The sequence below is a fragment of the Peromyscus maniculatus genome, chromosome 7 (assembly GCF_049852395.1).
Source record: "Peromyscus maniculatus bairdii isolate BWxNUB_F1_BW_parent chromosome 7, HU_Pman_BW_mat_3.1, whole genome shotgun sequence".
NCBI lineage: Eukaryota > Metazoa > Chordata > Mammalia > Rodentia > Cricetidae > Peromyscus > Peromyscus maniculatus.
The window spans coordinates 62980923-63007749 of record NC_134858.1 but is presented as its reverse complement, the minus strand read 5'-3'; the positions used below and the strand labels follow the sequence as shown (position 1 = coordinate 63007749).

At 50.3% G+C, this 26827-nt stretch overlaps 1 protein-coding gene across 5 annotated transcripts; it reads left to right on the top strand.

The window, feature by feature from the left end:
• Nucleotides 1-26827, top strand: Ankdd1a (ankyrin repeat and death domain containing 1A). 5 transcript variants are annotated; one of them, XM_076576526.1, is made up of 15 exons: nucleotides 1-680; nucleotides 5726-5829; nucleotides 7988-8086; nucleotides 10249-10347; nucleotides 14653-14757; nucleotides 15463-15561; nucleotides 16475-16573; nucleotides 17526-17624; nucleotides 17926-18024; nucleotides 19487-19585; nucleotides 20084-20182; nucleotides 21481-21576; nucleotides 22120-22324; nucleotides 23662-23793; nucleotides 25758-26827. In XM_076576526.1, the coding sequence occupies exons 2-15, from the start codon at nucleotides 5782-5784 to the stop codon at nucleotides 25817-25819; spliced, it is 1440 nt and encodes a 479-aa protein (XP_076432641.1). In that variant the 5' UTR covers nucleotides 1-680; nucleotides 5726-5781; the 3' UTR covers nucleotides 25820-26827. The 5 variants fall into 5 exon arrangements, with proteins under 5 accessions (XP_076432641.1, XP_015853501.1, XP_015853502.2 ...); XM_015998015.3 differs by lacking the exon at nucleotides 1-680 and adding an exon at nucleotides 1854-2068; XM_015998016.3 differs by lacking the exon at nucleotides 1-680 and having other exon boundaries at nucleotides 4998-5829; nucleotides 19490-19585.

Genomic DNA, 26827 nt, shown 5'->3' with positions numbered 1-26827 from the left:
TCATGTTCTCTTCTCTTTTTTGCACATCTGTCATTTTCTGTAATAAAAAATGTAAGACAAAACTCACATCTGGGGCTGGAGAGATGGCTCAGCAGATAAGAACATTTACTGCTATTGCTTCGGACCCAGGACCGTCCTTCCCATCCCCCACATGGCAGCTCACAATTGTCTGTAACTTCACTTGGGATAGGAGGGGGCAGGAATCTGTGCTCTCTTCTGGTTTCCACAGGAACTGTATGCATATGGTGCACATACAAACCTACCTGCAGAGAAAATACTCATATGCATAAATAACCTCAAGTCTGAAATGAGGAGAAATGCTAATATGTGGCACTATCCTTTTATCTTTTCTATAGATTTGATCTTTTCTAAATAGAAGGACAGGGCAAAAATCATCTCTCTACATCGAGAGATCTTTTCTCAACACCCTCAAATCATTTCCTTGTCTTTAATTTATCTGTTCTAGAGGGAGGCCCCACAGCCTAGCACTTGAGGTCCCCAGGGCCCATTCTGAGCAGTCTTTTGGGGCTGAGATAAGTTTTCTGGCCACATGCCACCAGTTAGAGCATCCCCTCCAGCAAGGACAGAGTAAGACTAAAATCCAGAGACATCTGGACAGTGTCCGAACATCACATGAACACGTGAAACTGCAAACATCTGCATCCGGGCTCCCATCATAGGTCAGTCTACCATCACCTAGATTTGAGTTTCACTTTCCATCCTGCTCCCTTTTCTCCTTCTGTTCACCCAGCAGAATAAAACAGCAGAAGGAGAACCAAGGCAACGAAAGAACTCAGCGCATGGAATACTGCCATGCTCACAAGTTTTGGCTGGGGTGAAGTTCTGAGCTTCCCGGGAGGACACAGGGTGGCTCCAGGGTATCCCAGGATCTTGCAGGGTGGTCGGAGGGTACACACACTTGACTCCGGAGGGAAGCTGGGGTGGAAGATCACATGAGCCCATGTGTTGGAGACCAACCTGGGCCACATAGCTAGGTTTGGTCTCAAAAGAAAACAAAATGCCAACCAAACAACAACAATAAACAAAGGAGGAAAAAAAAAAAACCTTTTTTTGTTTGTTTGTTTGAGTATGAAATGACAGGGAAATGGGCTCAAAGTGGGGCGCAATGGGCCTAGTCACGGAATTATAAAATTGTGACCGTGCTCTGGAGAGGAAAGGCTGCTGTGGAGAGGTGGATAAGGGAGGTGGTACAGTTAACGGTGGGAATATGACACTTCAGCCAGTCTCCGTAAAGAGTGACAAGGAGCTAGCCCGCCGAGGGGGGAGGGTTGGCAGAGCTGTTCCATGCAGAAGGGAATAGCAGTTTCTCAGACCCTTAGGCAGTCCAGAGGATGGTTCATGTTGCTGGAGGAATTTTTACAACATTAATTTTATTGATTTTGTTTAGCTTTGATTTATTTTTCTTCCTTCTGGTTAAGAAGTATTTCCTCCCTTGCTGCCAGACTGGATTCCAGAGTGCCAGCCTCAGGCTGCTGCTACCAGCAGAGCGCACTGGCCGGAACATCGGCACCTTCTGCCCTGACATCTGGCATCGTCCAGCTTTCTCTGTGGTTTTTGTTTGTGTGTTTGTTTGCTTTCGTGTTTTGGCCAATCTAAGTTGTGTAATCGCTATCTCACTGTCCTTGTAACCTGATTTTTTTTTTCTGATCGTGAACACATCTGTTCACTCTTGTCTTATGTCTGCAGGCTTGGTGGGGTAGTGGGGTCTGAAGAGTCCAGAGTGCAAGGGCTGGTGGAGACATCAAGGCTAGAAGGGTCCCAGGGGAGCAGCATGTGGGGGTGGGGGTGGGGGACCTAGGGCAGCTTGAAGGCACAGAGAGGAAGTAGGAGCTGGAGGTGAGATATGGATGTGCGGATCAGACTCACAGCTGGGCAGATAGCGAGCAGGGTCTACAGAGTGACGCGGAACCTCTGCCGCCCACTCCCCCGCTCTGCGCGCTCCCGGCTCCTCCGCGCACTCCTCGCCCCGGCGGGCACGCGCCCTGTACGTCCTGCAGCCCCCGGAGCAGCGGGATGGAGGAGGAGCTGGCTTGGGAGACCGACGGCTGTGAGTCCCAGTGCGAGGGCAGGTGGACACGGTGGGGGCCCGAGGCCGGTGGGGAGACGCCGCGTTCACAGAGGGCTGCCCAGGGAGAGGCTGGCCCTTCACAAGGCCACCGCGGTCTCGGGCTTCTCTGTGGCTCCGTGAGGAACGTTGCACAGGCTGCACAGGGGTAGGGCACAGTGGCTGCACATCTGGGACTCAGGGTATCCCGGGCGGGGCAAGCCAGGGGTGACAGCGATCCTTGTTAATAACGCGCTTTGTGTGTCAGGCTTTGAGTAAGGTCAGGCCGGTAGAAGACTGTAGACGACCATGTGGGTAGGGCCTACTGTCATCTCCATTTTTCAGATGAGAAAGCTGAGGGACAGGATGAGGTCACATGACTGTATAGCGATAGAAATGCTGAAATTAAGGATAGGGGCGCAGTTTAGCAGGTAGAATGTTTAATATGTACAAGGCCTTGGGTTCCATTTCACAAGCCATGTAAAACCAGGCACGGTGGCACACATCTGTAATCCTAGTACTGGAGAGGTAGAGGCAGGAGGATCAGGAATTCAACATCATCTTCCACCCTTGGCTACATAGGGAGTCCAAGGCCAGCCTGGGCTACATGAGACTCTGTCAACTACCACCACCACCACCACCACCGCCACCACCAGTTCGCCCAGAATAAAATGGGGTGTAGACACCATATCAAAGGAGGAACCGGGACCTAGAAAAAAGGTGCTATGGTCAGCTCCATCCCTGAGTGAAATAAGGAACTTCAGAACCTCTTTCAGAATGTACCCAGAGCCAGGCTCCCTAGATGTGGGGAAGGTGTGCATGTGGCCATCAGCTCTCCTGGGAGCCCTTTGGTGCTCTGCCTAGGAGAGGAAAGAGGACCTGCCTTTGCCTCCTCCGAGAATTCTTAGCCCTGTTGCCCAGGCTGAGCCCTGACCACTGAACCCGGGAGTACATTCTCAGATCCCCATTGTCCTGCCCACTGGATTTCAAAATGCTGAAGCCAGCTGTGCAGTCTGCCCTGATGAATGAGAAATGGGCTCTGGGCTCCATTAAGCATAAGGGTTGCTTTTAAGACTTTTATTTTTTTAATTAATTAACCCCCCTCCCCCCAGAAACAGGGTTTCTCTATGTAGCTTTAGATCCTGTCCTGGATCTCACTCTGTAGACCAGGCTGGCCTTGAACTCACAGAGATCCACCTGCCTCTGCCTCCCGAGTGCTGGGATTAAAGGTGTGAGCCACCACTACCCAGCTTAATTAATTGATTTTTTGAGACAGATTCTCACTGTGTATTCCTGGCTGTCCTGGAACTTACCATGTGGACCAGGTTCATTTGCCTACCTCTGCCTCTGAGTGCTGGGATTAAAGGCATGTGCCTTACTTTGTTATTTTTATTTGAGTGTGTGTGTGTGTGTGTACACCTAAAGATGAAACCAGAAGAGGGCAGCAAATTCCAAGGACCTGGAGTTATAAGCAGTTGCCAGCCACCAGATGTGGGTGCTGGGAACCAAACTCAAGGCCTCTGTAAGAGCGACAACTGCACTTTATCATTGAGCCATCTCTCTCCAGGATCTCCTCACTCCCACCTTTTCATGAGATAGGGTCTCATGTAGCCCAGACTGGATTTCAGCTCGCTAAGTCAGCTTGAATGCCTGACCCTCCTTCATCTCCTAAGTGCTGGAATTACTGGTGAGTGCCACGACACCCAGCAGTGTGCTGCTTATTCTGAGGGGTCACAGCGTTCTGCTGGGGTCAAGGGATCATTAGGACTCTCACAGCCAAAGGGAGAGTCGTGGAGTGTTGAGGGTGTGAGAGAGGGATTCGGGGCAGAGAACCCAATGCTGATCAACGCTCGGCTGTCAGAGAGCCTGGTGCGCATTGCTGAGGCTGGGAATGTGTGGGGTGAAGTGATGGAACAGATAAGATTTCAATTCTAACTTTGTCACTTCAGTGCATGCTTTCCCGCTAAGACACTGGCCATCTGTCCCCGGATGCACAAAGGACTAGGCTCATGTGTGAAGGTCCGAGGACAACTTTCAGGAGTCCAGTCTCTCCTTCCAGCTTGTTTTTGAGGCAGCATCTCTTTTGCTGTTTCTGCCAAACTGTGGTGCCTATTCCAAACTAGCTGACCTGCCAGCTTCTGCACAAGTTTCCCGTTTCTTCCTCCATCTAATGCCAACATTGCAGAAGTACTCCAGTGCGTCTGGTTCTTCACGTGGGCTCTGGGAACTGAACTCATGGCGTCAGGCTTGCGAGGCAAGCACCTTCACTTACTGGGCCATCTTGAGCTTTCTTTTACATTTACTTATTTAGTGTGTGTGTGTGTGTGTGTGTGTGTGTGTGTGTGTGTGTGTATGGTATGTGTGTGTGGTATGTATGTATATGGTGTGTATATGTGTGGTGTGTGTGTGTGTGTGTGTGTGTGTGGTATGTGTGTGTGGTGTGGTGTGGTGTGTGTGTGTGTGTGTGTTTGTGGTATGTATGTGTGTGGTGTGTGTTTGTATGTGTGGTATGTGTGGTGTGTGTGTGTGTGTGTGTGGTCAGAGGACAACTTTCCAGAGTCAGTTCTTTCCTTTCACTATGTGGGTCTTAGGGATTGAGCTCTGGTTGTCAGGCTTGGTGGCAAATATCCTTACCAACTGAGCCCTCTCAGGACCTTTTTAGACTTTATTTTTGTTTTCTTCTGTGTGTGTGTGTGTGTGTGTGTGTGTGTGTGTGTGTGTGTGTGTGTGTATGCATAGGTGGGTGCCTGCAGAGACTGGAAAAGAGCTTGGATCCCCTGAAGCTAGAGTGACAGGCAGTTGGAGCTGCCCAGCATGGGTGCTGGGAACTGAACTCGGATTCTCTGAAGGAGCAGTGAGTGTTCTTTACCTGTTTACCCATCTTTTCTCTCTTTCTTTCTTTCCTTTTTCTTTCTTTCCTTTTTTTTTTTTTTTTTCCGAGACAGGGTTTCTCTGTGTAGTTTTGGTGCCTGTCCTGGATCTCACTCTATAGATCAGGCTGGCCTTGAACTCACAGAGATCTGCCTGGCCCTGCCTCCCGAGTGCTGGGATTAAAGGTGTACACTACTGCCGCCCGGCCTAACATACATTTTTATTGATTTATTTTGTGTATGTGTAAGTATGCTTGCACCAGGGTGCTCTTGTGGATGTCAGAGGACAACTTGCAGGAGAAAACTTCCTCCCTCCACCGTGTAGGTCCTGGGATCAGGCTCAGCAGTATCTTTACCCTCTGACCCATCTTGTCAGTCTTTTTTTTTTTTAAATTGGGTTCTAGAGATCTGAACTCGGGTGATCACACTTGTCAGGTGAGCACTTTACCTAAGCCTTCTCACCGTGCCCTGAAAGTGCTTTGAGAAAAGAGAGAGAATAGAGAGAAGGGAGCCTTCCAACCAGGCAAAGCAGAATTAGCTCCAGATGTGGAGGTGAAAGGGTTAGAATTTAGGGGCAAGGAGCGAAGAGGTGGAAAAATGAGGAATAGGAAGGTCTAAAGGTGGGAGATCCCACCTCCGGCACATTAAGTCCTCACTGGCTTCTACACTGGGTAGAATCTTAGCCAAGGTGGTCACTGACTCCAGTGGCAATGAATTCCATCCTTCCCCAAGTGCATCCCTAAGAGTATGGGGTCCCTTCCTCTCACTCCAAATCCCTCTTTCTCCCCAGTGCTTCCCCTGGAGAGACAGCTTCACGAGGCCTCACGCTGGAATCAGGTGGAGAGGATGAAGGAACTGTTTGAGAAGAGGATTAACATCAGGGCTAGAAACCATGTAAGTATGAGTACCATACGGTGTTGCCACCCCGTGGGACAAGTCACTAGGCCAGAGGAGGTGTGTTGCGTTTGTGTGCATTGACTTGAGGATGGAGTTGGGAGGAGAGGACCTATGCTCCGTCTTCATCTCTGGAGCTGGCCTCAGGATTCCAAGTCAGGCTTTGGCAAGTCCAGAGCTCAGACTTTGAACCTGTTGTAGCCCATCTGGAAGGCCCATCTAAGGAACAAAGGTGGTAAGGTGCATGTGGGCAGGATTCTGGGGACCACGAGGGACCAGAGTCCAGACACCGGGAGCGTATGTGAGGCAGCAGCTGAATTCAGCTCTCTTAACACCTGCTGTCCCCATTTGTGTGACAAGCTGCAGGAGGCACAGGCCCGTTCTGGGAGTCTACTAATGAGGCAGGGAAGCAGTAGGGTCCATGGCCCTGGGGGAAGAGGACAGAGGAGGAAGCATGTCTTCTAAGTGGACATCGAAGACAGGCCAAGAGACCATGCAGGGTAGCTCCTCTCTGACTCAGAGCTTCTGCCTCTGAGGAACCTCTTGGATGCTATACTAAGGCTTGGTTAGCGGGCATTGGATGCAGTAACCTTGACTGCAGCAGAGGGTACACTGTCTAGGGTGATGTGATAGGGTATGACTTCAGTCTTCAGAGCCAGCTTGGGAGGTGTGGGAATAGTAACAAGAGTTAGGAGTGTGTCTGCTGTGTTCTGGTTTTCGGAGCACTCATCCACCAGCTTCTTGGTGGCTGTCATTCGGTCACCAAGAAGAGGTAAGGAGAGTGGGAAGTGTTGGCCCTGTGTATAGTTCCAGGCAGGTGCAGTGGGGGCAGTGGCAGGTCACTTTAGGTCACACAGCATGGGGTTGGTGACTGATGCTTTGGTCTCAGTTCTTTTTTTTTTTTTTTGGTTTTTTGAGACAGGGTTTCTCTGTGTAGCTTTGTGCCTTTCCTGGAACTTGCTTTGGAGACCAGGCTGGCCTCGAACTCACTGAGATCCACCTGCCTCTGCCTCCCGAGTGCTGGGACTAAAGGCGTGCACCATCACCGCCTGGCTGGTCTCAGTTCTTGAACAAGTATCTGCAGGGAAGCATGGCCTAGTCATTATGACAGTGCTTTAGCTGTTTGTCCGTTCATCCATCCACCCATCCACCTATCCATCCATCCACTAATTATATTTACATACATACTTCATTGATGTCTTCATTCATTCATTAAATGTATTCTCTCACGAACACTGGCTTATGTGTTCCTTCACTAAGAATTTATGAAGGGCATACTTTATGCTAGGTGGTGGGAACAGAACAGAACCCATGGCAGCTGTGGTCCCAGACTTCATGGAGTCTGGTGGTGGTGGTGGTGGAGGCAAAGACAGCAAGCTAGCTATCTCATCCCCACCGTGATAAACTGTCCCATAAGCACAGGGAGGGGTCCAAGGGGCTTTGTCCCACCTGGAGGTATCCCAGAAGGCTTCCATGGAGTGAGGCGAAGGGCAGTGTTTCAGGTAGAGGGAATGGTGTGGCAGAAGCCCCGAGAAGAGAGAGCTGGCGTCCGAAGATTACACTGGAAAGTAGTGCAGCCCTTCACTGCCTCTCATGAGCTGAGATGGTAGCAAAGTGGACTACACAGAGGGAGGCTGGCGGCCCAGCCTGCTCAGAGGGACGGAGGGCCAGAAACCAGGATGAACTCCCAGGGTGGCGGAGAGCGAGCCAGACGGTCAGGCCCTTTCGACTCATTGTGAGGGAAGAACCAGACACTCTGTTTCCCTTGGGGACATTGAGAGCTGTCTTAGGTCACATGTGGCTTCCCAGTAGGAAGAAAGATTTGGAGCTGGAAACCATCTGGCCCCTCTGAGAGGCAGCTGGGGGCAGTGCCAGGCCACACAGGGGCTCGTGGGTCCAGGCTCAGGCGTTTGCCCCAAGAGCAGTGGGAGCTGCGAAGACAGGGACAGATGGGTCCAGTCAGTGTATCTTATGATATTTGTTTTGGCTGTACCCTACCAGGGAAAAGGGACCTCAAGAAGGGCTGGATCTCCAGCCAGCTGGTCACCAGAGCCACCAACAGCCCTTCCTCCCTGCAGGCCAGCTGTCTTGGTAGAGAGGGTGTTGGGGGCAGGCCAGGCAGCCGGGTAGAGTGACAAGTTTCCCCTCTTCCTGGCAGGTGGGCAGAGTGGCCCTGCACTGGGCTGCAGGTGCTGGACACGAGCAGGCTGTGAGGCTGCTCCTGGAGCGTGGGGCTGCTGTGGATGACGTGGACTCGGTAGGGAGGTCTGCCTCTGTGTGTGTGTGTGTGTGTGTGTGTGTGTGTGTGTGTGTGTGTGTGTGTGTGTCTGCCTGCCTTCCTGCCCCTCAGGGGCAAGGACATCCTCAATCTGTCTGACCTGTGAACAAGCTGTCATTGGTGAGACTGTTGCCACTGACGTGCAGATGCTTAGGTACAGGCTGGGCCCAAGTCAGTCTTAGGGATTGGTGACATTGGATCCATTCCATTTTCCCTGGCATGGGAAGAAAGTGCTCTCTATTATCAATGGCCTTTCCATTCTGGGGACATTTTCGGTCCTTCATGATACCATGTGATGAGGGAGATTGGTAAACTATAGAGCAAATAGTCACGTGGATCAATGGTGGTCTGCTTAGTAAAGGGGCTAAGAAGAGGGTCCCCTGTGATAGGCCATGGGGCTCTGCCCTGGTCAGCACCTGAACAGACAACTTGCTAAGAAACTGTCCTGGAGCAGATTGGGCAAATCAGTAAAAGGCACTCTACTTGAAAGGGAGGGAGTCCCAAAGATCTACAGAATTGCCTCCCCAGGTTTAGGAGAAGGAAGGGCTGAATCTGACAGTGCCATTTGATACAGATATATTAAAAATGGATACTTAGGGCTAGAGGTGTGGCTCAGCTGGGGAGTGAGTGACTGTCCAGCATGCATGAGGTCCTGGATTTTATCCTCAGCACTGGAAAAAAAAAGAAGGAAGGAAGAAAAGAAGAAGGAACAAAGGAAGGAAATAAGGAAAGGAAGGAAGGAAGGAAGGAAGAAAGAAAAGAAAGAGAGAGAAAGAAAGAAAGAAAGAAAGAAAGAAAGAAAGGAAGAAAGAAAGAAAGAAAGAAAAAAAGAAGGAAAGAAGGAAAGAAAGAGAGAAAGAAAGGGAAAGAAAGAAGGAAGGAAAAATATATAGCGAGAAGGTCTCAGGGAGCCCAAGCTGGCTTCGAACTCAAGGATGACCTCGAACTTCTGTTCCTGCTGCCTCCACTCCCAGAATGCTCTAAAGTCTTGGGACTACAGGTGTGAACCATCATGCCCAGTTTATGAGGTACTCTGGATTAAGCCAGAACCTCATATGTGCTAGGCAAGCTCTTCCCCAACTGAGTTACACACCTAGCCCCCAAACTAAATTTAAAACAAACAAACAAACATATAAATAAATAAAAAACCCATTGAGTATTGTGTCGCACACCTTTAATCCCAGCACTCAGGAGGTAGAGGCAGACAACCTCAGTGAGTTTAAAGCCAGCGTTCCAGACCTACCAGGGCTGTATAGTGAGACCCTATCTCAAAATAAATAAAAGTAAAGACAGGGGAGATGCCTTAGTGGGTAAAGGTGCTTACTATGTAGCCTGGTGGCCTGAGTTCAATCATTCAATCCATGGAAGCCACAAAAAGGTAGACGGAAAGAGCCAAGTGCACGGTTCTCTTACAACCTCCACACGCGCTCCACCGCATGCGCGGGCAATAAATAGAAGCTGGACGTGGTGACGCACACCTTCGATTGCAGTGATGGGGGGGGGGGAGACAGGAGGATCAGGAGTTCAAAGTCATCTTTAGCTACGTAGCTTGAGGCCAGCCTGGGCTACATGTGAACCTATCTCAAAACAACAACACCAAGCAAACCTGAGCTCTGTTCCCTCCAAACATGATCTTTTTTTTTTAAGTGGTCCCTTCTACTGAAGAAGCAAAGAGAGTAGATGGTGGCCGTTTCGACTTCCGGTTTCATCCAACAGAAAGTTTCCAATAATGTATCCACCTCTGTGTTAAAAACAGCGGAACTGGGGCTGCAGGCACGCTCAGTGGGCCAGGGGACTTGTCACACTTGCAGAGGACCCAGGTTTGATTCTCAGTACCCACATGGTCGCTCACAGCCATCTCTAACTCCAGTTCCAGGGGATCTGTCATCTTCTTCTGGCCTCCTCTGGCACCAGACATACATGTGGTGCACTTACACACACACACAGGCAAAACCCCCATACATATAAACAAAACAAATAAATATTTTAAAAAGCGAGCAAAACTTTCTAGTTTTTAAGTGCCTTCAGCGTGGGGTTCTCTGGACTGAGTGGCATCTATAGTTGAATGGTTTGGCCGTGTGGACACAGCCACTCCCCTGCCTCCTCCCTTTCTCCTCACCTCCCTGTGTCCTTTCCCCCAGTTTGGGATGAATGCACTTCTCCTGTCTGCCTGGTTCGGCCACTTGCAGATTGTGCAGATTCTGGTCAATGCTGGGGCCAAGGTCCACTGTGAGAGCAAGGTAAGGCCGCAGCTGGCAGCCCCCGCCCCTCAGCCTCCCCACTTCTCCCCTCCATTTCCTGCCTGCTTCTGCCCGGCCCTCTGGAAACTTGTACACCCCCCCCCACCCCTGCTGAGCTGAGCCCTTGGAAACCCTTCCTAGGGTGGAGAAAGGGTGGGAGTGTTTTCATCGGGAGACTGTCTCTCATCTCATTGTTCCACCCCTCTGTGCTCCTGGGTGAAAATTCTCCAGCTGTCTGGTCAGCTGACTTCCATATTTACAGACAGGGCAGTTGGGAAGATGCACCAAGGCAGGAGGTCTTTCTTAGACCTTCTGCCAAGCTCTGCCCTCCTTATCCTTAGGGTGGTGGATAGAAGGATCCGAACCCAGGGTACCACCTTGGGTGGATAACTTTATCACCCACGCCGGTTTCCCATTTGGAAATGGTGTGTGTGTGTGTGTGTGTGTGTGTGTGTGTGTGTGTGTGTGTGTGTGTGTGTAGCTACCTCAAAGTGGTGGGAAAAACAAGGGCAGTAGTGGGTGGAATGTCCCAGGCTGGGTGGGTGCTGGCCCCTTGGGAACCTGGCCATACTTGATATGTGAGTGACTTAAGGGAGCAGGGTCCCACAAACCTCGATGCCTGGAATCCCTCCACTAGGATTCATGTAGCCCAGGTTGTCCTTGAACTCCTTATGTAGCAGAGGGTGACCTTGATCCTCTTGCTTCCACCAACCAAGTTCGGGGATTACAGGCACACGTCATCACATCCTGTTTATTCTGTGCTGGGATGCCTGCTAGGCTGGCACTACCCACTGAGCTCCATCCCTAGTCAAAATCGGTTTCCTTTTGTGGTGCCAACCCCCCCCCCCCCCCACACACACACAAAAGGTGTCCATATCCTAATCTCAGACCGGTGAACTCCCAGAATCTAACATGACAAAAGAATTTTGCAAATAAGATTATAGATGTTGAAATGGGAAGATTTTTCCCCCCTCGGGTTATCCACATGGGCCCCTTGTGATCACAGGAGTTCACACAGGAAGAGATTGGCAGAGAAGGACGGGTAAAGGAAGCTGAGGCTGGAGTTCAGTTCCCAGCACCCGCATGGCAGCTCACAACTGTTGGAACTCCGATAATCCTAACCTAACCTTCTCCCGAAGCCTCTAGAAGAAATGTGCCCTTGCCCACCCATTTCAGTGTGTGTGTGTGTGTGTGTGTGTGTGTGTGTGTGTGTGTGTGTGTGTGTGTACAACTTGCAGAAGTTGGTTTTGCTCTTGCACTGTATGGCACCTGGGGATCAAACCCAGACTGTCAGCATGCAGGTGGCTATTCCTACTGAGGCATCTATCCAGGCCCCAGTTTAGATTCTAATCTCCAGATAGGTTCCACCAGGATCACCCCGCTTTTACAATCTTGGCAACAAAACACTCTCAAGTTTAGTGACCAGTGTAACTGACTTCAGTTAAGATAACCAGGACTTATTCTTTTTCTTAATTTCCTCTCTCCCCCTCCCTCTCTCTCCTTTTGTCTTCTTGGTTGTTTAGACAGGGTCTTACTCTAACCCAGGCTCATCTGGAACCCACTGTGTAGCCAGCCCAGTGTGGCCTCAAGGCAATCCTCCTGCCTCAGCCTCTTAAGTGGATTATAGGTGTCAGTCAGTGTACCTGGGATTCTTTTCTTTCTTCAGTTTGAGGCAGGGTCTCGCTACATAGCCCTACCTGTCCTTGAACTTGTTCTTTTCCTGCCTCAGCCTCCTCAGGTTCTTGCTGATATTGTTCATAGCTCCATGGCTGGTTAGGCCATCCCTCTGGTTTTGCTCAGGCTAACCCATGAGGATATGCTTGGGCTGGCTGGACTGTAGGGTATCTGGAACCTCTGAGGGACACTGGGATAATGTCCCCAGTTTCTCCAGTGGCTCATAGAAGCCATCCTGGACATTCTATGTGGCTTCCTCGCAGGCAACAAAATAATAAGAACAGGCCTGGGGATGCAGCTTAGTTGGTAGAACACTTTCCTAGTATCCACAAGATCCTGGTTTTGATCCCCACCACTACACAAATTAAGCATGGTGGTCCCCCTGGTGGTAGAGATAGAAGGGTAAGAAGTTAAAAGTCATTCTTGGCTGCACAGCAAATTTGAGGCTAGCCTAGGCTGTTTATTGTTAAGGGTTTTATAGCTAGAGTTTTCCTGTCTTGCCCACAGTCAGGACAAATCTCTATCACCCGCCAGTCCCACAGCCACTCAGACCCGACCAAGTAAACACAGAGACTTATATTGCTTACAAACTGTATGGCCGTGACAGTCTTCTTGCTAACTGTTCTTATAGCTTAAATTAATCCATTTCTATAAATCTATACCTTGCCACGTGGCTCGTGGCTTACCGGCATCTTCACATGCTGCTTGTCATGGCAGCGGCTGGCAGTGTCTCCCTCTGTCTTCCTGTTCCCTCCTTTCTCCTCTCTGTTAGTCCCGCCTATACTTCCTGCCTGGCCACTGGCCAATCAGTGTTTTATTTATTGACCAGAGCATTTGACATACAGACCATCCCACAGCAGGGTGTCTTGCTGTATGGCCCAGGCTAGCCCTTAACTCCTAGTCTCAAGTGATCCTCCCCACTGGGCCTCTTGAGTAGCAAGGAGGACTACAGTCATGTGCCATACTTGACTTTTTTTCTAAAGTACTTTTTAATTGGGTTAATTTCTCACTGATGAGCTTTTTGGAGTGTTTTTATATATTTTGGATGCATTTTGACTTAAATTTCAAGCAGCTGTTTATGTTCCTCTAATTTCTTCAGCATGCGTATCATTAACTAGAGTTTACATACAGTGAGAGCCACAGACCTCAAATTTAGACTCACTGAGATCTGACCACTATCGAGTTGTAGACCAGTGCTCTGCTGATTCTTAGGGTGCAACACTGGATGGTGAGCACTAAAAAACAGCGCTCCAGGGGCCGGAGAGATGACTCCGAGGTTACAAGCACTCCTTGACCCAAACTCGTAACTACCTGTAGCTTAAGATCCGGGAGGGTCTGATGCCCTCTTCTGGCCTTTGAGGGAAGAAAGCGGGTAGGTGGGAGGGCAGAGCATACACACATTTCTTTAAAAAATCTTTGCTTTACATGGATGAATGTTTTGCTGGCATGAATGCATGTGTACCACACGCATGCCTATTGAATCCCCTGGAACTGGGGTTATGCATGACTGTGAACTACCATGTGGGTGCTGGGAACCTGGGTCCTCTGCAGGAGCAACAAGTGCTCTTAACTGCTGAGCATCTCCGTCTCTAAAATACTTTTTAAAAAGACAAACAGTGCTCCAGGGACTCCAACCTTAATGGGGGAAGGGGTGGAAGTTCTGGGTCATTAGTCCCTTGCAAGTCTCCTTCATTTAAATGTCACTCAGGAGACCTCTCTTCCTACCTCCCCCTCCCTCTCAAAGGCTTTGACTCCAGATCCAGCATTGTACATCTGACCTTTGTTCTCCCTGGGAGGTTAGGTCTTAGTGATCTTACACTGAGCACTCAGTTGCCAACTTCATTTTTTAATCCATTTTTATGTGTGTGTGTGTGTGTGTGTGTGTGTGCGCGCGCGCGCGCGCGCACGCGCGCATGTTTATTCGTACCATATGCATTTAGGTACTCTAAGAGGCCAGAGGACATCATATCCCCTGGAATTGGAGTTACAAGCATGTGTGAGCCATTTGATGTGGGTGCTGGGATTTGAACCTGGGTCCTCTGGAAGAAAAGCCTGCTTTTAGCTGCTGAGCCATCTCTCCAGACCTGTTACTGGCTTCTTCATTTGCAGCTGTATGAAGGAGGTCGGGGCCTAGAATCCTCATACAATTGCTCCGTGGGATGTTCTTGGGATTGTAAGGGCTGTGGCCTTACAGTTTGAAATCACTTTTCTGTTTATAAAATGTTTCCTAGTTGGGCATGGTGGTGTAAACCTTTTTTCCCAACACTCGGGTAGCAGAGGCAGGAGGATCTCTATGAGTTCGAGGCCGACCTGTCTACCTAGCAGGTTCCAAGCCAGCTAGAGACACATTAATACTTTTCTTGTGCTCTGACTTGCACTGAGGCGTTCTATGCATAAATGCAGACAGACTCAGAGAGGTGAAGACAACTGGCCCCAAGCCAGAGTTGAGGAGCGTGGAGCCAGGCTTTTGGCTTCTGGCATCCTGGTTGCTGGCTGCCTCGCTGGGTCAGGCGTGGACTCTCTTCATCATTGAGAGCATTGTTGCCATGGGAGCTGTGTGCCAAGAGACAGGTAGTGTATGAGAGAGGGGCCCTTCACAGACTCCGGGGACCCGCTTGGGCTTGTTTCCAGGACGGCCTGACCTTACTGCACTGTGCAGCTCAGAAAGGCCACATGCCTGTGTTGGCCTTCGTCATGGAAGACCTGGAGGATGTGGCCTTGGACCATGCAGACAAGGTAAGACCCATGCAAAGCTATTCAGTTCTCCCATTGGCTGGGACTTTGCTGGGTGTACCCTGTTAGTGAGGGCATTACTGGACGTGTCTTATTGGCCCAGGCTTTACTGGGACTGCTGCATACCTGGAGGGCATCTCTGATTATGGAGGAAAACTGTATTCTGCCTTGACTGTCCCTGGAGGGGACGTGACAGGTACACAGATGGGCAGGATGAAAACAGAACATGGTTGACTCTCCCTTCCATCAAGGACTAGACAGGTTAGAGAGAAAAGAGCCTGTTTTCTGCTTCCTGGAGAAGGGGGCAGTTAGGGAGGGAGAGATTTAAAGTAATTGGAAAGGGGTAGAGAGCATCTTTGGAACTTTGAAGGCAGGAAAGAGCTCTGAGTGTGTGATTTCTGGGAGACTGGAATCATGAGAAGGGAAGTCAAAGGAGCCGGGGGTCCCCATGGAGATGTGTCTCCAACCTGAGGGTTCTCTCTTCATATGGCCGGCGGCCAAGAGGCACTGAAGGACTGGAGTAGAAGAAGATCTCCTCCCCACAGAGGGGCTGTTGTTGGAACCTGGGGCTGAGTGGCAGGGAGAATGGGGTGGGATTCTCCCCATGTACGCTACAAGTACAGAGAGATGAGGAGCCCGGCCAGTCGGCGGGGTAGGTGTGCACACTGATAACGTGAGGAGGCTTATTGTCTCTCCCCTTCTGGTCAGCTGGGAAGAACAGCCTTTCACAGAGCTGCCGAGCACGGACAGCTGGATGCCCTGGACTTCCTCGTGGGCTCTGGCTGTGACCACAGTGTCAAAGACAAGGTACTGTGACCGAGAGGCACTCTACCACCCCTGACCAGGCTGCAGAACTTCCTGTGCCTTCCTGGTCCTGGCACCTCCTAGAGCCTACTTTTTCTTTTTCAGATTTCTTTTATGTGCATGAATGTTTTTCCTGAATCTATGTGTGCCATGTGCAGGCGTGGTGACTTCAGAGGTCAGAAGAGGGTGTCAGAAGGTTGTGAGCCACCATGGAGGTGCTGGGAATTGAACCCAGGTCCTCTGGAAGAACAAGTGCTCTTCACCACTGGGCCATCTCTCCGGCCTCCTAGGGCCTACCCCTGACTCGAGTTCCGCTAGGGGGAAGAGCCCCAAAGGCCGGAATGTGTCATGTGTCTGATGTTCTTCTAGGACACTTTAGTACATGGGGGCCAGCTGGTGGGCGTGAGATGTTCAAGATGAAATTTCTTTTCTTATTCTCTCTCCCCCGCCCCTTTCTTTCTTTAAGACAGTCTCATACAGTCCAGGCTGTATCAGAAAATGATCTAGGACTTGTCCTGCCCCATCTCCCAAGCACTGGGCTTATAGATAGCACTGCCATGCCTGGTTTTTATAGTTCTGGGGGCTGAACCAAGGGCTTCCTGCAGGCTAGGCAATCACCCTACAAACTGACGAACATCCCCAGCCCTTATCTTATTTTTAAAGAAACATACCTGCTTCGAATCATAAGGAGCAAGAGTATGTGCAGGACCTGGACCTTGAGGATGCCCCTGGTTGTGGCTTTTGGTAGTGACAGGCATGAAGCTGGTCAGACTTGGTTCTGTAACCCTGGACACTTCACTCTGGACCTTAACTTCTGTGTCTGTAAAATGAGGGGACGGCTCTAACGGGGTTTCTGTGACATGCTGAAATCTGAGGACTCGGTCTGTAAGCCCTTCAAGCCATCGTCTTCCTGCAGGAGGGGAACACCGCCCTGCACCTGGCTGCCAGCCAGGGTCACATAGCCGTGCTGCAGAGACTTGTGGACATCGGGCTAGACCTGGAAGAGCAGAACGCGGTGAGTCAGCAGCTGGGGAGACAGACAGATGAGATGCTCGCTGACTCTGTCTTTGAGGAGCCCCCAGCCTGTGGTGCAGTGGACTTTGTCTTGGTGGAGACCTGGAGCATGGCACGTTCTCACACTGACACCCACCGACAGGAAGCTAACAGCAGCCCCAGGGACCTGGCTGAGCAGGGAGCCAGACAGGATTGTCAAACCATGAGCTGGCGTGGTGGCCCACGCCTTTAATCCCAGCACGGGAGGCAGTGGCAGGTGGATCTCTGTGAGTTCAAGGCCAGCCAAGGCCTGTAGAGCGAGTTCTAGGACAGCCAAGGCCACACAAAGAAACCCTGTCTCAACAAACAAACACACACAAAACAAACCAACCATGAGACGTTTCCATTTCCCGGTGATCAGGGTGACTTTCTGACATAGGAGGGACAGATTAGTGAGGTTAAAAGGCAAGTAGAACATGGACAGAGGTGTTGATGAGGTCATCGTGTCATCTGCATTCCACACACGGGACCATCAGTGCAGAAGCCACAGGTAACCAAGCCCTTCGTCCTCACTAGTACGTGGTTGAGGGCTCCGGGGCCAGAGTAGAGGTGTGTGCTCTGGGCTCCGGGGCCAGAGTAGAGGTGTGTGCTCTGGGCTCCGGGGCCAGAGTAGAGGTGTGTGCTCTTGACTCCGGGGCCAGATTAGAGGTGTGTGCTCTTGACTCCGGGGCCAGAGTAGAGGTGTGTGCTCTTGGCTCCGGGGCCAGAGTAGAGGTGTGTGCTCTGGGCTCCGGGGCCAGAGTAGAGGTGTGTGCTCTTGGCTCAAGGGGCCAGAGTAGAGGTGTGTGCTCTTGGCTCCGGGGCCAGAGTAGAGGTGTGTGCTCTGGGCTCCGGGGCCAGAGTAGAGGTGTGTGCTCTGGGCTCCGGGTTTGGCTCCAGATTCCCGTCTCCAGTCCTTTCCCTGTGTGTTTCAGGAGGGTCTGACTGCTTTGCATGCAGCTGCTGAAGGGATCCACGCTGACTGTGTGAGGCTTCTCCTCAGTGCCGGGAGCAACGTCAATGCCCTCACCCAGGTAGCTAGCCCTTCTGAGACTGATGGCTTCCCTAGTCTGATGCCAATCAGACTCCTAAATGTTCTGTGAATAGAGGCTTTAAGGCAGTCACCCTGGGTTCTGGTCTTGGCTTCCCCACGGCTTAGCTATGTGGCCTAGGACAAGTCATTGTCGTAAAGGCCCCAGAGGACTCTTTATGAACTGCTTGGCCTGGGCAAATCACCCACAGCTCCTGGCATGAGACTTGAGTGGAATGTGATTCTTGGTGCCCTGTCACATAAGAGATCCCTGGAACAGTGTCCTGATGCCTGTTTCTCTCCAGAAAAAGCTGAGCTGCCTCCACTACGCAGCCCTCGGTGGCTCTGAGGATGTGTCCCGGGCACTCATCAAGGCAGGAGGGTGCACAAATGTGGCTGACAGGGTAAGTATTGGGCCTGGATTGAAAGGACCCACACTGCAGCCTCCCATAAATGTGTTAAGCACAGGAACGAGAACTAGACACACCTTTGTGGATGGGGTAGGACACAGACTAAAGGAATAGTAGTAGCATTTCATTTCATTTCATTTCTTTTCTTTTCTTTTTTTGTTTTTCGAGACAGGGTTTCTCTGTGTAGCTTTGCACCTTTCCTGGAACTCACTTGGTAGACCAGGCTGGCCTCGAACTCACAGAGATCCGCCTGGCTCTGCCTCCCGAGTGCTGGGACTAAAGGCGTGCGCCACCACCGCCTGGCAGCATTTCATTTCTGATGGTTTATCAGGAGCAGGCTTGAAAGTGAGCTTGGCCATCCTCCCAGCTGAACTACCTGCACCTGGCAATCTTTAATTTTTGCAGACCCAGCCACTTACCACTTAGTTATATTCTGTCTTTCTGTCGTGTTTGAGTGTGTGTGTGTGTGTGTGTGTGTGTGTGTGTGTGTGTGTGTTTGTGTATACATGTATGGAGAGGTCAGAGGTCAGCATTAGCCGTCTTCCTCAGTCACTCCTCATCTTATTCTTTGAGTCAGCAGGGTCCTTCTGGCTTTGCTCCCCCAGCACTGGGGTCCCAGGTGTGCACTGCCACACCCGGCTTTTTATGTGGGTGCTGGGGATCTGAACTCAGGTCCTCACGCTTGCTGGCAAATGCTTTACCAACTGAGCCGTCTCTCCGGGCCAGGTGTTAACTCTTTTCCTATTAGAAATCATCAGGGTCTGTGTAATCCCCTGGTCCAGACAGATTTTGTTATCAGAAAGCCCAGATCTTTCTACCTTGGGAGTCTTCTCAGTTTTACTAAATCAATCTGTTTGCTCTGGGAGTGGGGAGAGACAGAGACAGGGACAGGAAATGGAGAGAGGCACACAGAGAGAGGCACACAGAAATAAAGTGTGTGTGTATATGTGGGTGCATGTGTGTGCGTGTGTGTGTGTGTGTGTGTGTGTGTGTGTGTGTGTGTGTGTGTGTATGTGTGTATGTGTGTGGGAGGGGGAAGAGAGAACCTGGCCTTGAGTACTGGTACTATCTGTCACTTGCAAACTGACCTTACTAAACCTGCTTTCATATATATGTACACATATATATGAATTATTATGTAAATAAGGAGATATATTACAAAAATATGCACTTCTCTTTTAAATCTTTTAAATGTGCTGTGTACATATACCCAAGGCTGGCATAGCGGGGCCTCTAATCTGGCAAGAAGATACCACCCTCCTTATGGGTCAGTTTTAGGCCTTTGCCTTTCTGACTGACCTCCCTGAGAGACATGCAAATGCCCATTCCTCCGGCTGCCTCAGGTCACCCGTATTGTATTGTTTGAGAGACTACAATCGCCAAGTTAACCCCACCCCACCTCCAATCTGCAGCCCTCGGAGGGGCTTACTGGTTGATCTCCATGTCTCTCCCACAGCAGGGCACTGCTCCTATACACCTTGCTGTGAGGCACAACTTCCCTGGTCTGGTCCAGCTCTTCATAGAAGCCCACAGTGATCTGGACGCCACGGACATTGTAAGTGACTGCAGAAACCATTCAGACCCAGGGGTCTCCCAGCATGACCTAGACTTGAGAAGTGAATTCCCTTTTTTAGCTTTCCGAGGTTGTTGGTTTATTAGATTCGTGTGTTTATGTGTGTATGTGCATGAGAGTGTCTGTGTGAGGATAAGCTACGTGTGTACCCTGGGGGGCCATAGGAGCATCAGATTTCCTGGAGTTGGAGCTCCAGGCCGCTGTGCGCTATCCGATGTGGGTGCTGGGAATTCTGCAAGGATCTTTTGCAAGGACAGTGCCCGCTCTTAACCACCAAGCCATCTCTCCAGCCCCTATTTATTTTATTGTATTTTTTGAGACAGGGTTTCTGTGTAATCCCGGCTGTCCTGGAACCCACTGTATAGACAGGTTGGCCTTGAACTCACAGAGATCCTGAGTGCTGGGATAAAGGCGTGTGCCACCTCGCATGGCTCCCATGTGCTTTCTGCACGCTTTACCCTCCCCCTGTCTTCTCTCCAGAGGCAGCAGACTCCCCTCCACCTCGCTGCCGAGCATGCCTGGCAGGATGTAGCAGAGATGCTCCTCGTTGCTGGAGTTGACTTAAGCCTGAGAGATAAGGTACTCTAAGCGGCCCCTCTCTCAAGTTTCCACTGTTCCCTCCCTTCGGGTCAGAGACACTGCCGCCAATGCCTCGCGCCTGCTCTGGGAGTGCTGAGGACCTCCTATGTGGCTCCGAAGTCTGTCCCCAGGACACCCTCTGTCCTCTGGGGCCCCTCAGCTTGTGCCCTGGTGGCCTCCTGTTTCACCCCTCCCCCACCAGACTGTTAGTTCTGTAAGTCATGTGGTTAGCAGCAGGGGTAGCAGGACCAGCCAGCACCACACTGCCTAACACCTCCCTGCACATGCAACAGAATTTGCATTTAAATTTCCCCAGTTTATTGTGCCTCAGGGTAGCTCCTTCCTTAGATGGCTGGAGGCCTCAGGGGAGCTGAAGGTGTGGGGTGAGGCCGGAGGAACGGGCATTTGCATGTCTCTTAGGGAGGTCAGTCAGAAAGGCAAAGGCCAGAATTGGGGGTCATATTCAGGCCAGACTTGGGAGGAACTCACTGCTTTGAGCTGAACCCAGGAAGCCGGCTGCAGGTAAAGAGCAGCTTCCTGTTTCACTGCAGACCCCTGCAAGTGATTGGCCGTGTGGGAGGCCTGGAGCAAAGGGTCTGTCTGGTGCCTGGGGATGGGTAGGCAGATGTGGCAGGATGGCCCATGCCATCTCACATGCTCTGATTTCTTCATCTGAGAAATGAGAGCGGGGACCTCATGTCATAGATGGGCTTAAAGAGTGAATGAAGGCCACGTGATAAGGTCTATACCTGTGGTTTTCAACCTGTGGGTCGTGACCCCAATGAGGTTACCTACCATATCAGATATTTACTCTACAGTTCATAACAGTAGTGAAATTATAGTTATGAAGTAGCAACGTATGGTTGGGGGGGCGTCACCACACCATGAGGAACTGTATTAAAGGGTCACAGCATTAGGAAGGTTGAGAACCACTCTTCTAGGCTTGTATATATGTATGTTTGTGTGAGTGTATATGCTCGTGTGTTTGGGTACCCATGGAGACCATAAGTGTGTGTATGTGTGTGTGTGTGTGTGTGTGTGTGTGTGTGCGCGCGCGCGCGCGCACGTCTTTGGTAATCAGAAGTGTATTTGTGAACCACCCAATGTGGGTGCTGGGATCCAATGGTCCTCATGGTAGGGTGGCTAGTGCTCTTAACCCCTGAGCCATTTCTCCAGCCCAGCTCTAGGCACAGTCAGTCTGATGAAATCAGAGGTGGTTGCTGGAATAACAGTAAGTCTAGAGGCAGCCCTGCACCACCCTGTAGGAACTCCAGCTCCCCTCTGCCTCTTCTTTACAGCAAGGAAAAACAGCCCTGGCAGTGGCCGCCCGCAGCAACCACGTCAACCTGGTGGACATGATCATCAAAGCCGAGCGTTTCTACAGATGGGAGAAGGTACCACCTCCATTAATCTCTCCTGTTGCAAAGCCTTGGCTGTGCATGGAGCTGGCTTTGAAGGTCGTAGCCTCAACCGATTCTGGGGACCCTCTCTCTAAGTGGGTGGTCATCTCTGCCTTGAGTACCACTAAGCTTGTGAGGACCTGGAGATGGGCAAGCACCCAGACATATTGAAATGAGGCTGGCTCAGTTCTGTGCTGGTGAGATCCTGGCCAAGGAATGAATTGGTTTGAATATATAAACTTCACGGGGGATAAAGAAATGGGGTGGAAACAGAGAGGTCTCTGGCTGGAGGCTTTGTGGAGGAAGTGGCATAGTGCTCTTTTGACTATGGCAAAGCGTTAAAAGTCAGGGAGATGAGTTCTAGATGGAGGAATGGTGTGGTGGTGTCCAGTGGTCAAGGCAAGACACAGTCAGACAGGGTGGTGGACATGAAGCCACAGGCCCATGCTGATTCAGGTTCCCGGGCTCCATGGCCTGTATCTAAGATCATGAGGCAGGCCCCAGACGGCTCCTGCACTTCTGGGATCTGCCCCACAGGACCACCTCTCATGCAGGGACACCAGCAACCCTTCTAGAAAGAACCTGACCTTTAAGCAAGACCATCGGCAGGAAACTCAGCAGCTCCGCTCCGTGCTGTGGCGACTGGCTTCCCGGTGTCTGAGGCCCAGTGAGTGGAAGAAACTGGCGTATTCCTGGGAGTTCACAGAGGCTCACGTCTGTGCCATTGAGCAGCAGTGGACAGGTACCGCCTTACCCCGCCCTACACCAGGTGGGTGGGGACACGTGAGATGCGTTCTGAGTTCTGTGCTGCTGGGGACAGACGCCTGTGGGACCCACAACCCAACCCCACTCGACTTCCAAAGCGCTCCTCCTGGCTTCTTGCACAGGCTGTGCGTCCCTCTTCCGCCTCCTTTGTGACCTTGAATTTTGCAGAATCAGCTGGAACCCATACCCATGGTTTATACACTCAGCTAACTCCGTTCCCTGTGGAAAAAAGAGAGGCCACTGTTGGCATTCCTTTTTAACATCTGTTTAGACATCTAGACCCTGGCACAAAGGCATGAAAAAGACATAAAGCTTATCATGCTGGGGCAATGACTTGGTGGGTATGAGCACTCGGTGTGCAAATGTGAAATCCTGAGTTCAGATCCACGTCACTCAGGTAAAAGCTGGGCATGGCTAGGTGCACCTTTAACCTCAGTGCTGGGAGTGGTGGGTGTGCAGATAAAGAAGGGTCGTTAGCGCTTGTTAGCCAGCCAGCCTAGCTAAAACACATCAGGCTTCACCTTCAGTCAGACCCTCCCAGTCTCGAGCGAGTAAGAGGAAACGTGATAGAGCAGGACGCTCGATGTTCCCCTTTGGCCCCCACATGCAAGGGCACAGGTGTACACACTATATGCACCTGCATAGACGCTAATGTACACCACACACCTATACATCATAAACAGAGAGGGGGGGAGAGAACATTAATACTAGAAAGGAAAAGAGCCAATTCTTCAAATGTTATAATTCCTATACATGAGGAAGTCCAGAAGACTCAAATGAAAAACGGAATTGATAACTGAATGAAATGGCTAAATACAGGATAAAATATACAAACACTTTGCATTGTCAATAGATGGGCCAAAAGTCGATAGAATTTTTGGAGATTTCTAATGAGCATCTAAGGCTGAGAACCATGAACCTGCACTGGGGTAAAAGCATGGCCAGCTGCCCCTCACTAGGCTGTGTTTTCATCTGTATATTAGATCCAGCATGTGCCTGAGGCAGGGACTGTGATCGGTTAGAGATGAAGCATGTAATTGGTATCCTAGTACCTTGAAGACATAAGCCATTGTTTTAGAGTAGACAGGTAGATGCCTCAGAGAAAACCTGAGGCCATGGAAGTTCTTCAGCCTGAGACACCAATCACAAGCCCACTCCATCTGAAAAGCTGTACCCTAACCCTAACCTCCAACCCAGGCCTCCTATAGCAGAGAAAGGCCTCTTTCCTGCCGGGTGCATTTAGGATGCAGTGGAGGATGGCATATGCATGCTCTGGGAAGGTACCATGGTGGCCTCTACTCTCATCATCTGCAGGAACCAGGAGCTACCAGGAGCATGGTCACCGGATGCTGCTCATCTGGCTGCATGGTATGGCCACAGCTGGGAAGAACCCCAGCAAAGCACTGTTTGAGGGCCTAGTGGCCATCGGCAGGAGAGACTTGGCTGGTAAGTGAGTCATGGCTGGAATGCTTGGGCCCTTGAAGGGCCAAGCAGGTGGCTGGTTCTGGGCAAACTAAGGGCTCCCTACCCTGTCTTGAAGTAATATCACCAGTGAACCCTGTTTCCTTCATAGCCACCAAAGTCACCAATGGCACTATAATCTTTACCTCCCCAACTGTCTCTGCCTTCTAGTTTGGAATAATGCTGAAACAGCCCTGAAATGAGCCGCAGACAGGCTTAAACATTGAGTCGAGCCTTCCGAGGCCAGCATAAGGTACTTAACCATGCCACTCCCAAAAGCCTAACTTGAGACCCCCATAATGGCTTGCCACTTTCAGACAAGCAGGACCAAAAGCATAATAATGGAACCAATCCCTCATTAGAGGCAAATTGTCTAATGAAAAAGTCTTAAGCAATGGAGTGTCCATCAACGTGGGCAGCCTGGGGCAGCTGCAGCGTGGGCTATCGGCAGTTCCTAGCAGCCATGAAGGCTACCTTATTTATGAGACAACAGGGAAAATAGTTCTTGCATGGTGGCTGTCCCACAACTCCTCTAGGTCACGTGAGGAAGTGCAGTCATTTCGAGGTGCAGGGATTAGGAAATAGCTCCTTTTGTTTTCCAGTAACATTTTTTTTTTCTTTTTGAGATACGGTCTCATGTAGCCCAGGATAGCCTCAAACTCAATTTGTAGCCCAGGGTGACTTTTAACACGTGATTCTCCTGCCTCTGCCTCACAGAGGCAGTGCTGAGATTAGAGGTGAGTGATAAACAACACACCCCGTTTTATATGTTGTTGGGGAGAGCTCTTAGGGCTTGGTATATGTACTTCATATACAAGTACATCACCACCTGAGCCAGATCCTCAACCTCATTTTCCAAAATACTCTTTAAACAACAACAAAAATATCTGGCTTTTAATTCCAGCATTCAGGAGGCAGATGCAGGAGACTTGCTACCAGTTCCAAACTAGCCTGGTCTACATAGCAAAATTTAGGTCAGCTAAGGCTATGTAGTGAGACTCTGTCTCAAAATAATCTACATGTAAGTGCTTGGAAAAAATTTAAGTTTGTAAAATTACTTTTATTATTGGCCTCCTGTATTTACATAAGTAGTAAATAAGATGTTAACAGTTTTTGTTTTGATATTTGAGACAGGGTTTCTCTGTGTAACAGTCCTGGCTGCCCTAGAACTATCTCTGTAGACCAGGCTGGCCTTGAACTCACAGAGATCTGCCTGCCTCTGCCTCCCAAGTGCTGGGATTAAAGGTGTGTGCCATCACCACCCAACTCAGTTTTTTTTAAATTGTTATTTTTGTTGTTGTTATTTTGGGGTTCTTTGCTTTTTTGAGACAGGGTCTTGGCCACCTGGAGCTTGTTATGTAGACCAGGCTGGCCTCAAACTCACAGAGATCCACCTGCCTCTGCCTCCCAGTGCTGGGATTAAAGGTGTGCACCACCACGTCTGGTCCCTCACATATTATTTAAATTTTTTTAGATATTTATTTTATCTGTATGTTTGCGTGTCTGTATGTGCATCAGAAGGTGCCAGATCACCAGGAAGGGACAGCGGTGAGCCACCATTCAGGTTCTAGGAACAGAACTCAGGACCTCTGGAAGAGTAACAAGTGCTCTTAACCACTGAGCCATCTCTCCAGCCCTCCCAGATGTTCTTTTTTTTTTTTTTTCTTTTTTTGGTTTTTCAAGACAGGGTTTCTCTGTGTAGCTTTGCACCTTTCCTGGGACTCACTTGGTAGACCAGGCTGGCCTCGAACTCACAGAGATCCACCTGGCTCTGCCTCCCGAGTGCTGGGACTAAAGGCGTGCACCACCATCGCCTGGCTTCCTCACAGATGTTCTTAAGAACAGCAATTGTCTTCCCTAGCACAAGCCTCACAGGAAATTAGGACATAAACCAACCCTGGGAGGCAGAGCTAAAGCAACTCCAGCAACAGGGGTCTTGTGTTCCACAGAAAGCACCAGGAAGATGGCAAATGGCGAGCCCAGGGCCCCCAGGAGGTGTACAGCCATGTGAGCTTGTGGGCACGCCTCGGGGCCGCAGCATGGAAGAGGATCTCCTTTCAGAGCCGTCCCAGCACACAGACCTCCGGCCGCATCTACTGAACCATAGACCCCAGCAGGAAACTCGAGTACTTTTTGGAGGATGGGAGATGGGTCTCTTCTAGGTTTTCTACTCATCCTATCCCAGGGGCGTGGAAATTGGCACCTCTCAGCTCACTTTATTGTATTCCTGGGGGTGTATATGTGTGTACATGCCTCACATGGGTGTGAAGGAGGCCAGAGGGTACTTGGTGGGTATTCCTCCCCAGGCACTGTCCATCTTGTGTTTTTTTGTTTTTGTTTTTGTTTTGAGACAGAGTCTCTCTCTATATTCCTGGCAGTCCTGGAACAACCTTGTGTTTTTTTGAGACAGGATCTCTCACTGACCTAACTAGACTGGCTGACCAGTGAGCCCAGTGACCCTCCTGTCTTGCCTCCCCAGTCCCGGGCTTACAAGTGTGTGTCACCATGCCCTGGTTTTTGTGTGGGTTCTGAGGGTCAAACTCGGGTCCTTATGTTGCATGGCAAGTATAGAGACTGAGCTGTCTCCCAGGCCTCTCAGCTCACTTTCTCTTCCATTATCTTAGATTATCATGAAGCACCCCCTTGAGGTGCAAGGGGTGTCTTTACAGCTAGGGCACTGAGGTCCAGGGAGGAGAAGCCCCTTGTCCAGGTCATACCACAAATCAAGTGGTATGAAACCTGCATTCCTCCAACCCCAGCCTGCAGGAAGGGCTTCATTCATCACCTTCAAACTGGATTGTCCTTAAGTCATTAAGGACAACTCACTAATCTCCAGTGCCACACAGACAGAAACTGCCATGCTGATCCCATAGCTGTTTGTATTTATAAGTCCGTTTGTATATGTTGACAGTTCATATACTTCCTTTTCTTCCCTCTACTTGAATAATTGGATATATAATTTTTAAATGTTTTTTTTATCTTGAAATCATTTCAGACTTACAAAAGTTGCAAAACAGTA

What these genes read in the sequence shown, in the direction of transcription:
- Ankdd1a (XM_042281142.2), top strand. Translation starts at nt 5,683, where the DNA reads ATGGGGTCCCTTCCTCTCACTCCAAATCCCTCTTTCTCCCCAGTGCTT. An exon ending in CCTTGGACCATGCAGACAAG is followed by an intron (nt 14,758 to 15,462) that starts GTAAGACCCATG and finishes CCTTCTGGTCAG; the next exon opens with CTGGGAAGAACAGCCTTTCA. An exon ending in ACCTGGAAGAGCAGAACGCG is followed by an intron (nt 16,574 to 17,525) that starts GTGAGTCAGCAG and finishes TGTGTGTTTCAG; the next exon opens with GAGGGTCTGACTGCTTTGCA.